This window comes from Sceloporus undulatus, chromosome 3 (assembly GCF_019175285.1).
Source record: "Sceloporus undulatus isolate JIND9_A2432 ecotype Alabama chromosome 3, SceUnd_v1.1, whole genome shotgun sequence".
Lineage (NCBI taxonomy): Eukaryota > Metazoa > Chordata > Lepidosauria > Squamata > Phrynosomatidae > Sceloporus > Sceloporus undulatus.
In genome coordinates, this window is record NC_056524.1 from 159832632 (window position 1) to 159845876 (window position 13245).

General features: G+C 48.9%; 2 protein-coding genes across 2 annotated transcripts in view; both read left to right on the forward strand.

Moving 5' to 3' along the window:
* Nucleotides 1-2: 2 nt before the first annotated feature.
* On the forward strand, nt 3-2722 carry SLC18A3 (solute carrier family 18 member A3; the record flags this gene model as incomplete). The annotated part of the gene is made up of 2 exons (XM_042458450.1): nt 3-590; nt 1066-2722. Coding segments are annotated over 2 exons (1650 nt in total), but the record flags the coding sequence as incomplete, so codon positions are not given.
* Nucleotides 2723-8207: 5485 nt separating this feature from the next.
* CHAT (choline O-acetyltransferase) overlaps nt 8208-13245 on the forward strand; it is a 68456-nt gene continuing 63418 nt past the window's right edge. The window contains exon 1 of the mRNA XM_042456293.1: nt 8208-8289. The gene's annotated coding sequence lies outside the window, so the exon portion shown is untranslated. The remainder of the gene's footprint in view (nt 8290-13245) is intronic.

A 13245-nucleotide genomic window follows, 5' to 3' on the forward strand; every position in this document is an offset into this window, starting at 1 on the left:
CTCCTCCTCCTCCTCCTCCTCCTCCTCCTCCTTCTTCGGGGGGCCCTCGGGGGGCTGTGGCCAAGCTCTCTGCCGCCGTCGGGGAGCGCAGGGAGGCTCTGCGGGAGGCTCTGCGGGAGTCTCACCGCCAGCGTCGCCTCCTGCTGGTCATCGTCTGCGTGGCCCTGCTGCTGGACAACATGCTCTACATGGTCATCGTGCCCATCATCCCGGACTACATCGCCGCCCTTGACGCCCGGGAGGTGGAGGCGGAGGCAGAGGAAGCGCGCCCCTCTCTGGGGTCTTTGGAGTCCTTGTCCTGGGTGGTCAATGGGAGTGGGTCCCTGACCCCTAACGCCACCTCCAGGCCCCCACCGGGGATGCTGCGCCCTCCGTACCCGGCGTCAGGCAATGAGGACCTGAAGATCGGGGTGCTCTTCGCCTCGAAGGCGCTGCTGCAGCTGGCAGTGAACCCTCTGAGCGGTCCCTTCATCGACCGGGTGGGCTATGTGCTGCCCCTCCTGATCGGGCTGGCCGTCATGTTCCTCTCGACGTTGACCTTTGCCTTGGCTGAGAACTACGGCACCCTCTTCGCCGCCCGGAGCCTCCAGGTAGTGTTGTGACAAACCAATTTTTTGTGAAGTCAAAGGCTTTCATGGCCGGCATGCATCGTTTTTTGTGGGTTTTTTCGGGCTACGTAGCCATGTTCTAGAAGAGTTTAGTCCTGATGTTTCACCACTGGCATCTTCAGAGAATGCTGGCCTAGAAGATATATGTATATATACTGTGTGACCTTGGGTAGGGAGGAGGAAATTCCATGTTAATCTGTGTATTGTCCTGTTGCTGATGGCAGGGCCCCAGGGTGGGAGAATAGGCAAAGAGGATTAGTGTCGGGTAATTGGTGATCATTACTTGAGATTTTCTTGTCTTTGTCGAATTTAGACAAATATTCTTTACATCACTCCAGGTTCCAGGGCTTGGAATTGATTCTCTTTTAAAAAGAAAGCTTTCAAAATCTCCGAATAACAGAGATTTTTATCTTCTTTATCTAATTTTGACGAATATTCTTTACGTCGCTCCCTCCAGGGTTTGGGCTCAGCCTTCGCGGACACGTCGGGCATCGCCCTGATCGCGGACAAGTTCCCCGAGGAATCGGAGCGGAACCGGGCGCTGGGTCTGGCCCTGGCTTTCATCTCCTTCGGCAGCCTAGTGGCGCCCCCTTTCGGCGGGGTACTCTACCAGCTGGCCGGCAAGCAGACCCCGTTCCTAGTGCTGGCCGCCGTCTGCCTCCTGGATGGCCTCCTCCTCCTCTTGGCCGTCAAGCCATTCGGAGACCGGGCCCGAGAGAACCTCCCTGTCGGGACCCCCATCTATCGACTGATGGTGGACCCTTACATCATTGTCGTGGCCGGGGCCCTCACCACCTGCAACATCCCGCTGGCCTTCCTGGAGCCCACCATCGCCACCTGGATGATGAAGACCATGCACGCCAGTGAGTGGCAGATGGGACTCACGTGGCTTCCCGCCTTCTTTCCTCACATCCTGGGTGTCTACCTCACCATCAAACTGGCCGACAGGTATCCTCACCTGCAGTGGTTCTACGGGGCCCTGGGTATGGTCTTCATCGGGGCCAGCTCCTGCTTGGTCCCAGCTTGTCACACCTTTGGGCAGCTCATGGTCCCTCTCTGTGGCATCTGCTTCGGCATCGCCCTGGTTGACACTGCCCTCCTGCCCACCTTGGCTTTCCTGGTCGATGTCCGCTACGTCTCAGTGTATGGCAGCGTCTATGCCATCGCTGACATCTCCTACTCGGTGGCTTATGCCCTGGGCCCCATCGTGGCAGGGGAGATTGTCCACTCTTTCGGCTTCGTCCAGCTCAACCTGGGCATGGGCCTGGCCAACGTCCTCTACGCCCCGCTCCTCTTGACCCTCAAGAACATCTGCCAGGTCAAGCCCTCCAGGTCGGAGAGGGATGTCCTCCTCCTGGACGAAGGGCCCAAGGGACTCTATGACACCATCAAGATGGAAGAACGTCGAGGCGGCAAGAGCAAGAAAGCCCTCCAGGCAGCTGAAGGGAACAACACTCTAGACTCTAGAGACTTCCGAGGAGCTTCAGAGGAGGACTCTTCGGACTATGACTATACTTAGAGGGCATAGCCAGAGAAGCATCTCACCTGGCCTCTTCTTTCATGTCCCGAAATGTGCCAATATGCTACTACACTTTACACTTTTTGTCTTGATGTGATGATGGCTTCCTCCTCCTTCCTCACTCTTCTCTCTCTCTCTCTCTTTGTGTCAAGGTATCACCTCAAAAGGAAAGATGCACACACTATAGGTCGGTGGTTCCCCCAAACTGTGTCCTTTTAAGGGATTTCCAACTTCAGCTCCCAGAATCCCAGACTCTTGGCCCAACATCTCTTAAAGGTCACCGTTTGGGGTACTGTAATACTATATATATTTAGTGATTCCCCAAACTATGTCCTTTTAAGGGATTGGGAATAGTTTGGGGTACTATAATACTATAGTACCCCAAACTATTCCCTTTAAGAGATGTTGGACTTCAGCTCCCAGAATCCCAAACTCTTGGCCCAACATGACTGAGGCTTCTGGGAGCTGAAGTCCAACAGCTCTGAAAGGGCACAGTTTGGGGTACTATAATACTATGTATATTAGTGGTCCGCAAACTGTGTCCTTTTAAGGGGATTTGGGACTTGATCTCCCAGAATCCCATACTCTTGGCCAACTATGGCTCAGGCTTCTAGGAGCTGAAGTCCAACAGCTCTGAAAGGGCACAGTTTGGGTTACTGTAATACTATTTATCAGTAGTCCCCAAACTGTGTCCTGTTAAGGGATTTCCAACTTCAGCTCCCAGGATGCCAGATTCTTGGCCAACATGGCTGAGCCTTCTGGGAGCTGAAGTCCAACAGATCTCAAAAGGCACAGTTTGGGGACCACTGCTCTAGATGGTGCCCTTCTATAGATGGTTTTAAAAGGGGAAGGGGAAGGAGGGATACCCAGACACTTTCCAATTTCTCAGCCCAGTCTGTTGTGCCAAGAGGTTTCCTCACAGTGTTGTTATTATGTGTCCTTTTGGGTTGGTCCAAAAACAGAAACAGGGGACAAGTTGCCAAGCCAGCATTCCTGGGCTGGAAGGACATGAGGGGGATGCTTGGTTTTGTGTTACCAGCCAGCCATGCTGCTTTGGGGAAGAAAGACATTGCTAACTTCTGTGCTTTGGAATGGGATCCTTGAGGGCTAGAGCTGTGAATGGGCTCCATTGCAATATATATATATGGCTCCAGGCTTTGTCCTACTTCCATTGGCATCAGTGGGACTTAGTGACTAACTGAAACTGTAAGTTTCAGTGTGTTTACTTGAAGCAAAGCCTAAGCCTGGATCCCATCCATCGTGTGTCTGAAATGATGGAAGAAAGTTCTGTGATATTAGGGCTGTGATTTGCATTTCCTCAGAAATATAAATCCTCAGCAGGTCTTACAGCTTTCAAGTGAAACACGTGTGAATCAGACTGTTGTGTATAAATCAATCTCTCTGTGTGTTTGTTTGTTTTTTAAAAAGCCAAAGCCAAAACACTATTATGTTTTAAAGAGCAAAAGAAGAAGAAGGAGGGGGGTGGGAGTAAGTTACAACAAATGCCAAAATCCAGGGACTTAACAAATATTGTGAGATAACATAGATAGGAACCTCTGTGGAAGTTTTCCATCCGTTCATATTTTTAACGCCGGGAAGTGAAGACACATCATAGGATTTCTCCTCCAATGGAAAGAAAAGAAATGAATGAATGAAGGAAAGGAAAGGAAAGGAAAAGTCTGTAACCCATTTCTTCTTCTTCTGTCGTGCTGCTATTCAGGTAATTGCAATATAGCCTACCATGTTTTAGTCTGACCTTGCTACACCGATGTGAGACTGAATAAATGGCATTTGGGGGACTGTGTTGCTTTTTTGGTTCGTTGTTTGCATGTCAGAAAGGAGGGCTGGGTCCTAAGCTGGGTTTTATACATCTACTCAGAGGTACTTATGTCTATGTGGAGCCTTACTTATGGGGTGAACCTTCTCATTCCCCAGAATCCAGGGCTACTAGATCCCTCACCCACTTCTCCTCCCCTCTCTCTCTGTAAGTATAGAGTAAGCCCTATAGGAAATCAGCACCTTCCTCCCATAGAAGTGAATGTAAACATATCATTCTGCAAAATGCCCCACTGATTGTGGGGCACCTGGAAGTAACAATCCTTATTGCTGGGTCAGTCAGATGAGAGCTTTACCTCTCCCTCCATGAACAAGACTCACTCAGTGAATGTCCTGGAATTAAGAAAGGGATGGCTTGGAAAATATAGTTTACACACACACAGTTCAACTGGAATAACTGGCCCCGTTTTTAAAAGGGACTCGATGGGATCAAAGCTATACAACTTTAAAATAATAGTGTTGCCTTCAACGTTTCAGTTTCTCCTGCTGAATTCCGGACTGAATTGTTTTCAGTGTAAGGTTGCTCCTTAGTCCTTCCATTTTGGCTGGAGGAGGAGGAGAGTGCTTTGGGGAAAGGCTTGAAATCTATAGGGGCTGCCCAGCCAATGTGTCACTGTCTTAATGCATAGAGCAACATGGAAAGTGTCTCCCATCGCTGTCACAGTGCCCAACACAACGGGGAAAATGGACAACTGGTCTTGTGACTGTCAATAGGAATGGGAAAAGGGGGTGGTGACCGGTTCAAAGCCTTGGGAAATGCGTAAGATCTAAATAGTTTGAGCAAGGTGAACTCATCTGCTCAAAGGATCCCTTTCCTCCCAGGTTCAGGCTGCGATCCTAAACGATACAAAGAAGAAATAGCTCCCCACTGAACAGAGCTTTGCCTATTTCAGAGGAATGATTTGCTGGAAAAAATAAAATCCCACCCAAGTATTTCTGGATGAAACCTCCCTAGTCTGGCCCTGCAAAGTCCCCTGGGTCGCCAGCAGCGATCCTCAGGGATGGTTGAAGCTGGAGGTCTATTCTTAACTCCCAAGACCAAAACTTAAGGAACATCCCTGAGAGTAACTTAGGAGCAAAGGCTGTTTCGGGATCGCATGACACTGCTCCGCATTTTTGCGGCACGGAGCGCACCGTTAGCAATAGCTCCCTCCTTTTGCAGGGTGACTTCCGAAGTAGACCTGGTTGTTTTCAGTGGGATTTACTTTTAAGGGAGTGTGTAGGATCCGCGCCCAGACAGCCTCCCTTGGGTCTGGAAGCCTCCCTGAGCCCTTGCAGAAAACATTCAGGGACAACTGTGTTGGCCATTTCACAAATCCCAAATAAACTTCTATCAGGGATGCCTTTATTGGCCAACCGAAATGCACAATCTACTTGTTGCAAGCTTCCGAAGCTTCATGGGCTTCTTCGTCAGGCAAGATGTTGCAAAGCATTGCATTTGCCTTTCAGCCTCGCCCTTTCTCCTCCTTTCTTTTCCATGCCACGCATGCATCTCCCTTTCGCATCCTCCAGAATCTAGGGCTACTAGATCCCCAGCCCCTTCTCACTCCGATTTCCTAACTGGAGATAGATAGATAGATAGATAGATAGATAGATAGAGAAAGAAGCCTTCCCAAAGGAAGAATGTGAGGAATGGATGATTCCTTCCTTTCCGTTTTTCAGAGCAATTTATTGGAGGCTTCTTTTAGGAAAGGGGGTGGTCTTCTTGAGAATCTTTGCAAGACCCCTTTTGCTGTTTCAATCACTCCCAGACAACCTACAAACACGAAAAGAAAAGAAAAAGAGGTTAGTTAGAGGGAGTTCGGGATTTGGGAAAGAGCCACTATAAGACCGATCAAACTATGAAAACGTTCGCGTGAGGATTCCCTCGTTCCCGTTAACTTTTGACACTGTTGTTGTATGCCTTCAAGTCATTTCCGACGTATGGAAACCCTAAACATATCATAGGGTTCTCTTGGCCAGGTTGGTTCAGATGAGGTTTGCCATTGCCTCCCCCTGAGGCTGAGAGAGTGTGACTTGCCCAAGGTCAGCCAGTGAGTTGACATTACAAACCCTGCTCTCCAGAGTCCAGCACTCAACCCGCTGTGCCACACCAGAGAGAAGCCATCCGAGGCATCCATCTGCCGCCTCCAGAGATAGTAGGATTACAACTCCCATCATCCCGACACGATCTATAGGGGATGGTGGGTGTTGTGCAGCTCCCTCTGACACACCTGGAGGGTACCAAAGTGGACAAGGCTACTCTGTGTGTACCCCGAAATAACCAAAAAAGGAAGAGCGGACATCCAACAGTCTGCGCCGGCAAGTGTGATCCGGTGTGAAACCGATATAGGGCTTGCAGGTGTGTGTGTGTGTGTGTGTGTGTGTGTGTGTGTTGTATATCTCCCAATGATGTCTGTTTGGAAGTAAAGCCCTCCAGCACCTTTCCAGTACCGAAACATGGGACAGAGGAAGGAGTGAGTTGAGTGGTTTTCCCATAGAAAGTGGAGGAAAAGGGAGCAACGAAGTCTCCTCTCCGGTTGACTCATTTGATCCCCAAGAAAAAGTGTCATCCAACTGGGTTGATCCTTCAATCCAAGGCTAGCTGACAGAAAGAAATTGGCAACACGAGCTTTCGTAGACTTCAGTCTACTTCCTCAGATGCATCTGAAGAAGTCGATTGAAGTCTACGAAAGCTCCTGCTGTCAACTTCTTTCTTTCAGTCAGTCTCAAAGGTGCTACAAAATCTCTCTACATAGACTGATCCTACAGATTAACAGGGCTATGTCTTTGAATCCCTCCAAGTCTGTACTTACTCCGGAGTAAAAGTCCCAGGCAACTGAGAACATTTGACACACATCCCTAAACATACCCGACATCAATGGTTTTCGGAAACAAGGCAGAGTCGAGCCGGGATGGAAGAGCTCCAAGGCTGCATCCGCACCGCAGCACTGATCCAGCTTGAGACCACTTCAGCTGCCATGTTTCAATGCTATGGAATCCTGGGAATGGTCGTTTGCTGTGTCTCTCTGACAGGGAAATGTCTACACTTCGGAAAATTCCTTAGCGCACTGAGACATTGCAATGAAAGCGGTGTCGACTTGTGTTATTCCTGCAGTGCAGGCGCAGCCCAAGAAAGCAGGAGTTTGTTTGCAATCCCAGGAGCCGCTGCCAAGACTAGTCTAGAGGGAGTAAGGGTCTCTAACTCAATGCAAGGCAGCCTCCTAATGCGAGTAAACAGGGAACAAGGGAGTGGGCCACAAAGGAGGAGGACCCTGGTATTGAGTCTCAGGGCTGGAGAAAGAGGATCTGGGCTTCTGGATGGGTTTGGAAAGGGCTGCCCTTCCTTGGTCTCCATAGATGTGGTGTCCAGTTGGATGCTGGCACTGGGGGCCTTAGATGCATCATAGAAAAAGAAAAGTAGGAACAGTCGCTAATGGGCTCTTTCTCTCTGGAAGGGTCGAAAATGGACATCTTCCCTGCCAGTGTAAAGAGCCTTCCCTCCCCAGATCTTTTGGTTCACAGACAGCTCCCATCATCCCCATCATCTCACATGGGCCTGGATGCTAGAGACGCTGGGAACAGTAGTCCTGCCCACTTTGTAGGTGCCAAGTTGGGGAAAGTGTGGGAGCCCATCTTTCCAACCTCAGCTCCTTCTTCTTCTTCTCCGGGAAACACATCTTCACCCTTCCCCACTACGGAAATAATCCGGTTTGACACCGGTTGAACTGCAGCAGCTCGATGCTATGGAAATGTCTGGGGAGGGGGTAGTAGCTCTACTCTGGGGCCACGACTAACTACCATTCCCAGAATTAGCCACACAAGATGATCAAAGAGGTGTAGATCTGCTCCTTGACTTATTGTCGGGTGTCTTCAGGTTCTTTACAACTTCTGGCGACCCTAAGGCCGATCCTGGGTTTTTCCTTGGCCAGGGTTTGTTCAGAGGAGTTTTGCCATTGCCTTCCCCCCCCCCCCGGAGGCTGAGAGAGTGTGACTTGCCAACCAAGGTGCTGAAAATCCAAGGGTCCTAATCCTGCACTGAAACCACTGCGACTTCCCCCTTGGTGGGATCAATATGAGTAGATGATGCCCTGGCTCAAAAGGAGGAGGGGATGAATGGAGGACAGATCCGGGAAAAAGAGGACGCCTGGGTCAGCCCCGTCCCACAAAGAGGGAGGGAAGGAGGAGAGGAGGAGTTTGGAAGAGCCAAGCCTGAGAGGCGGGTCTGGGAGCGCTTGCCTTGGCCAGAAAGGAGGCGAAGGAGCATCAGGACCCCTTCCCTCTTTCCAACAAGCTCTTCTCTCTCCGACCCACTCCGCTTCGGACTCCAGGACCCATCCCTGACAGGTAAGGGAGGACTGAGGTGGGAGACCACAAAGGGAACCCCCCTTTACCCCCGAAGGAGAGATCCAGGTCAGGGAAGCCCTCCCTTCCCCCTTGGAGACCCAAGTCGGGGGCGGCTGGAAAGAGTTTCTGCTCAACGAGACTGAGATTGTGCCCAGAGAGACCCTTCCCAGTCTCTCATAGCCTCAGGTAGACCTTGGATGGAGGTGGTGGGACTCTGAGAAAGCCTTCCCCTGAAGATCTGAGGGCTCTAGCAGATTCCTATGGGGAGATAAGTCTTTCATATACGCTACATGTATCTAAGAAAGTAGACTCCTTTCTTCCAGTTGGTCTCAAAGGTGCTAAAAGATCTCTCTACATAGAGAGTTACGATGGTGGGGGGACTCAAAGAAAGCCTTCCTTTGGAGATATGCGGGCTCTAGCAGGTTCCTATGGGGAGATACGATCTCTCAAATAGTCTATACACCAAATGTATCTGAGAAAGTAGTCGTGAGTTTACCAAAGCCCATGCTGCCAGATCCTTTCTTTCAGTTAGTCTCAAAGGTGCTACAAGATCTCTCTACATACAGAGTTACGATGGTGGTGGGACCCAGGGAAAGCCTTCCTCTGAAGATCTTAGGGTTATGGCAGGTTCCCACAGGGAGACAGGTCTTCTCAAATCGATGGTTTGAGATTATTCCCAGATAGACACTTCCCAATCTTCAATAGTCTCTGATGGTGGTGGGACTCGGAGAAAGCCTTCCTCCGAAGATCTGAGGGCTCTAGCTGGTTACTATGGGAAGGTAAGTCTCTCAAATAGTCTATAGAGCTGGGATGGTGTGTGTGTGTGGTGGGACCCAGAGAAAGCTTTCTCCTGAAGATCTCAGGGCACTGGAAGGTTCCTATGAGGAGATACAATCTCCCAAACAGTCTACACACCAAATGCATCTGAGGAAGTAGACAGGTTTACCAAAGAAGCATTCAAGAGTAGTTGTGTTGGCTATAGCTCAGGCTAGCAACTTCTTGATTTCAGTTAGGTCCAAAACACACTGCAGAAATAATCCCGTTTGAGACTGCTTTAACTGCCCTGGCTCAGTGCTAAGAATATCCTGGGAATTGTAGTTTATTGTAGCACCAGAGCTCTCTGACAGGGAAGGCTCAATGTCTCACAAAACCACAGTTCCCAGAATTCCCTAGCATTGAACCAGGGCAAATAAAGTGGTCTCAAACTGTATTATTGCTGCAGTGTGTTTTGGACCTTAGTCTCCAAGGTGCTACAAGATCTCTCTCTACATATAGTCTATAGAGCTATGATGGTGGTGGGAGCCAGAGAAAGCCTTCCTCTCTGAAGATCTAAGGGTTCTGGCAGGAGATGTGGTCTTCTCAAATCATTGTTCCCAGATAGACTCTCTTCCCAGTCTTCAGTAGTCTCAAATAGACCTGTGAAGATGGTGGGACTCAGAGAAAGCCTTGCTCCGAAGATCTTAGGGCTCTGGCAGTTTCCTATGGGGACTAGCAAAACAAAAAAGTATTTCCCCTAAAGACCTTTTTGTTTTGCTGGTCTGATCTTTTAGGGCAACACCTTTGCCAGGTTCCTATGGGGAGACAGGGGGTCTCAAATAGACCACTTGAGTGACCATCTCTTCCCATACCAACCTGCCAGGGCCCTCAGATCTTTAATGGAAGGCTTTTTCTGGGTCCCACCACCATCACAAGCTGGTTTGGAGAGGACAGAGCCTTCTAGGTGGCTTCTCCCACCCTCTGAAACTCCCTTCCATGAGAGGCTAGATTGGCCCCTTCTCTGTCTTCTTCCTCTTCCTCAGAAGCAAGAACATTTTTATTCAGGCCAGCTTTGAATTCATAATCCTGGGGGTGGCTTTTATATATGGGGTGTGTGTTGTAGGGATGGTTTTAATTTCTTAAGGTATGTCGCTTCACACACACACACTTTGCTCCTTTCTTTTCTTTGAAAACCCATTCTGAACAAAAAAGAGCCCCTCCAGTCCCTTAAACAATGAAGTGCATCTATTCAGAAGAGGTTTGTCGTTGCCTTCCTCTGAGGCTGAGAGAGTGTGACTTGCCTAAGGTCACCCAGTGGGTTTCCATGCGAGGATTCGAACCCTGGTCTCCAGAGTCCAAAGCTCGGGCACCACCACTCTTCCCTCCCTTGCTCCACTCCACTCCAGACATGAATGAGCAACCAATGGGGGAGTGTAACGGGTAGATAACACCTTTAACTAGTTCTCTGAGTAACGTCCAAGTAAATAGATCTGAACCACCCGGTGGAAGGGGGGGGGGGGAACTCGCTTGAGACCCGCTTTTGCCTTTCATTGGAGGCTTACAACTGGACTTACTCCAGAGTGAACAAAGGTAATGTGGATCCTTTGCTGTGGACTTGGAAGGAGCCCCAAATCCTCAAGGTGGTGGAAACTATAGTCCCCTCTATCTCCCAAATTGTTTACCCTGGAGCAATAACTCCGGTAGCAATGGGATTAAAAGAATCTCGTGGCTAAACCTCCCACTCACCAACCCAGACATACAGCCATGTTCCCTAAAGGAAGACTTCTCTGGCAGCTCTTTCTTGACTCTGCCCCCATCCTTCTCCTTTCAAGTATGGAAGGAGATCTTGTAGCCCCTTTGAGACTAACTGGAAGAAAGAACATGGCAGCATGAGCTTTGGTAGACTTCAGGCTACTTCCTCAGATGCAGATCCGCTCCACCAAGTACATCTGAGGAAGCAGACTGAAGTCTATCAAGGCTCATGCTGCCAATTTTTTTTCTTTCAGTTAGTCTCAAAGGTGCTACAAGATCTTTCTTCATACTGAATCTACAGACTAACAAAGCTACATCTTTGAATTCTCCTTTCATCCCAGTCACCCAACAGGTTCCTCTTTCCAGAACTGGTTGCTATCAAGTCTTTCCAGGTTTCATGAAATGTTAGTTGCTTCAGCAAGGAACCATGAGCAATCCTTGTTGCTGTTGCTGTTGTTGTTGTTGTTGTTGTTGTTGTGTGCCTTCAAGACAATTTTGATTTCTGGTGACCCTGAGGCAAAGCTATCATGGGGTTTTCTTGGCAAGTTTCTTCAGAGATGGTTTGCCACTGCCATCCTCTGAGGCTGAGAGAGTGTGATGTCCCCAAGGTCATCCAGTGGGTTTACATATAGGTTTAGGCAGGCCATCTGGTATTCAAACCTGGTCTCCAAATTTACTGTCCCAAACTGGCTCTAGAATATTCTTCTATTCCTAGACATGTTCTTTGTCTTCTTTTACACCCATTCCTTCCTTCCTTCTGCCATCCTTAGTGGTAAGAAGTCTTCTCTTTCAGCATGCTCCACACTCTCCTCCAAGATTTTGAAAGGGGAAAGGGGCAGCTGGTTTCCCTGCCTGCAAGGAGGTGACTAAAGTTTCAGGGAGCTGTCCCAGGTGCTGAAGCTATTTGGGGGTTCATTGACTTGGAAGCTGCAGCTGGCAGGGATACCTCCTCCTCCCACTGCCCTTCTTTCTTGCTGATGCTCCTTCCCAAAAGATACATGCTCACCCAGTGCCCCCCCCCCCCAAACTGGGCAGGGGAAGATGGATAAGAAAAACTGGTACTGTTCATCAAAGCGATATTGGGTGGGCGTGTGGGTGATACAATAATCCCTTTCCTTCAGGATGGGCAGCCCTCTCACACCTGCAGAGAGAACTGAGCACCCTTGAACCTGTTTCCATGGACTGGGTCCCTTTCCTCTCAAAGAGACTTCCTTAGAAGAAAGAGTTCCCAGGAAATGGGAAAACTGGGACCATTGCAAGCAGCGATTTTCTCACTGCAAGCCTCACAGTGAACTTTGCATTTTATCTTTGTTGCTGCCCCCATGCATTTTCAGGTTGGCTCCAACCTATGGCAACCCTACCCTAGCGTTTTCTTGGTGGGTTTTTCCTTCTTCAGAGGCTTCCATGACCAAACAGGAATTCGAACCCTGGTCTCCTGTAATCCGAGTCCAACCTTCAAACCACTGCACCATCTGGCTCTCAATTCCCGCTTACAGATAGGAAAATATCTATTGTGTATTATTTATTTGTGTGCCTCTTTATTGATGTGGCACAGACAACTGTGCACATTGTTGGGTTCCTTTTTTCCAGAATATGAGAAAAGAAAGGACGGAGGAAGTTAGATGGTGACAAAGAGATGGATAGATAGATCCTGACCATAGCATCATGTAGTTATGGTCTGCAAAGGCCTCTACCAGGCAAAGGTGACAGAGGGAATTATATAAAAGACAAAGGATTTCAGTACATGAGTCTAAGCAGTAGACACTCTCATTTAGGCTTATGTTGTATAATGGTTATTGCACACACCCTATGCCAGAGGCAGGCCCCTCTTGCCACTTTTGATGCACTTCTTGCAAATGACCCATTATCCTCACATGGAAGCTTTCCATCTACTTACAGGTAGCACACGGTTCAAACCCTGCAGTTTATGTGGGATTGGAAGCCTCTCCAACCTCTGGTGGGTGGAAAGGGATGATTATCCATTGATGGAAATGTACCCCCACATGGCCAAAGAACTTTGTTGTTGATTCCAAGTGATATCTTAGGACTTTCTTGGCAAGATTTATTCAAAGGGAGTTTGCTATTGCCTTCCTCTGAAGCTGAGAGGGCATGGCTTGCACAAGGTCACTCATTGGGTCTTTGTGGCAGGGATTGGGATCCTGGCTTCCCAGAGTCTTAGTCCAAACTACTATGCCCTGCTTGGGTCATCTGAAGGATTATGATCCTCTTTATTGGTGCTGCTAACCAAAAAATAAGGATTGAGCTTGTTTTGGTGAGCTCTGCCTCAAATCAGGTATTTTGTAACCACATTATGTGTCCACTATCAGATAACTGCTTGTACAGCACATCCTGCCTCCACATTGCAATAGAAATTCTCTTTTCTTTTTCATTATGTTTCAATTTCTACTTCAATTTCTACTTCCTGGTGAAGGAGAGGAACGAGGATGC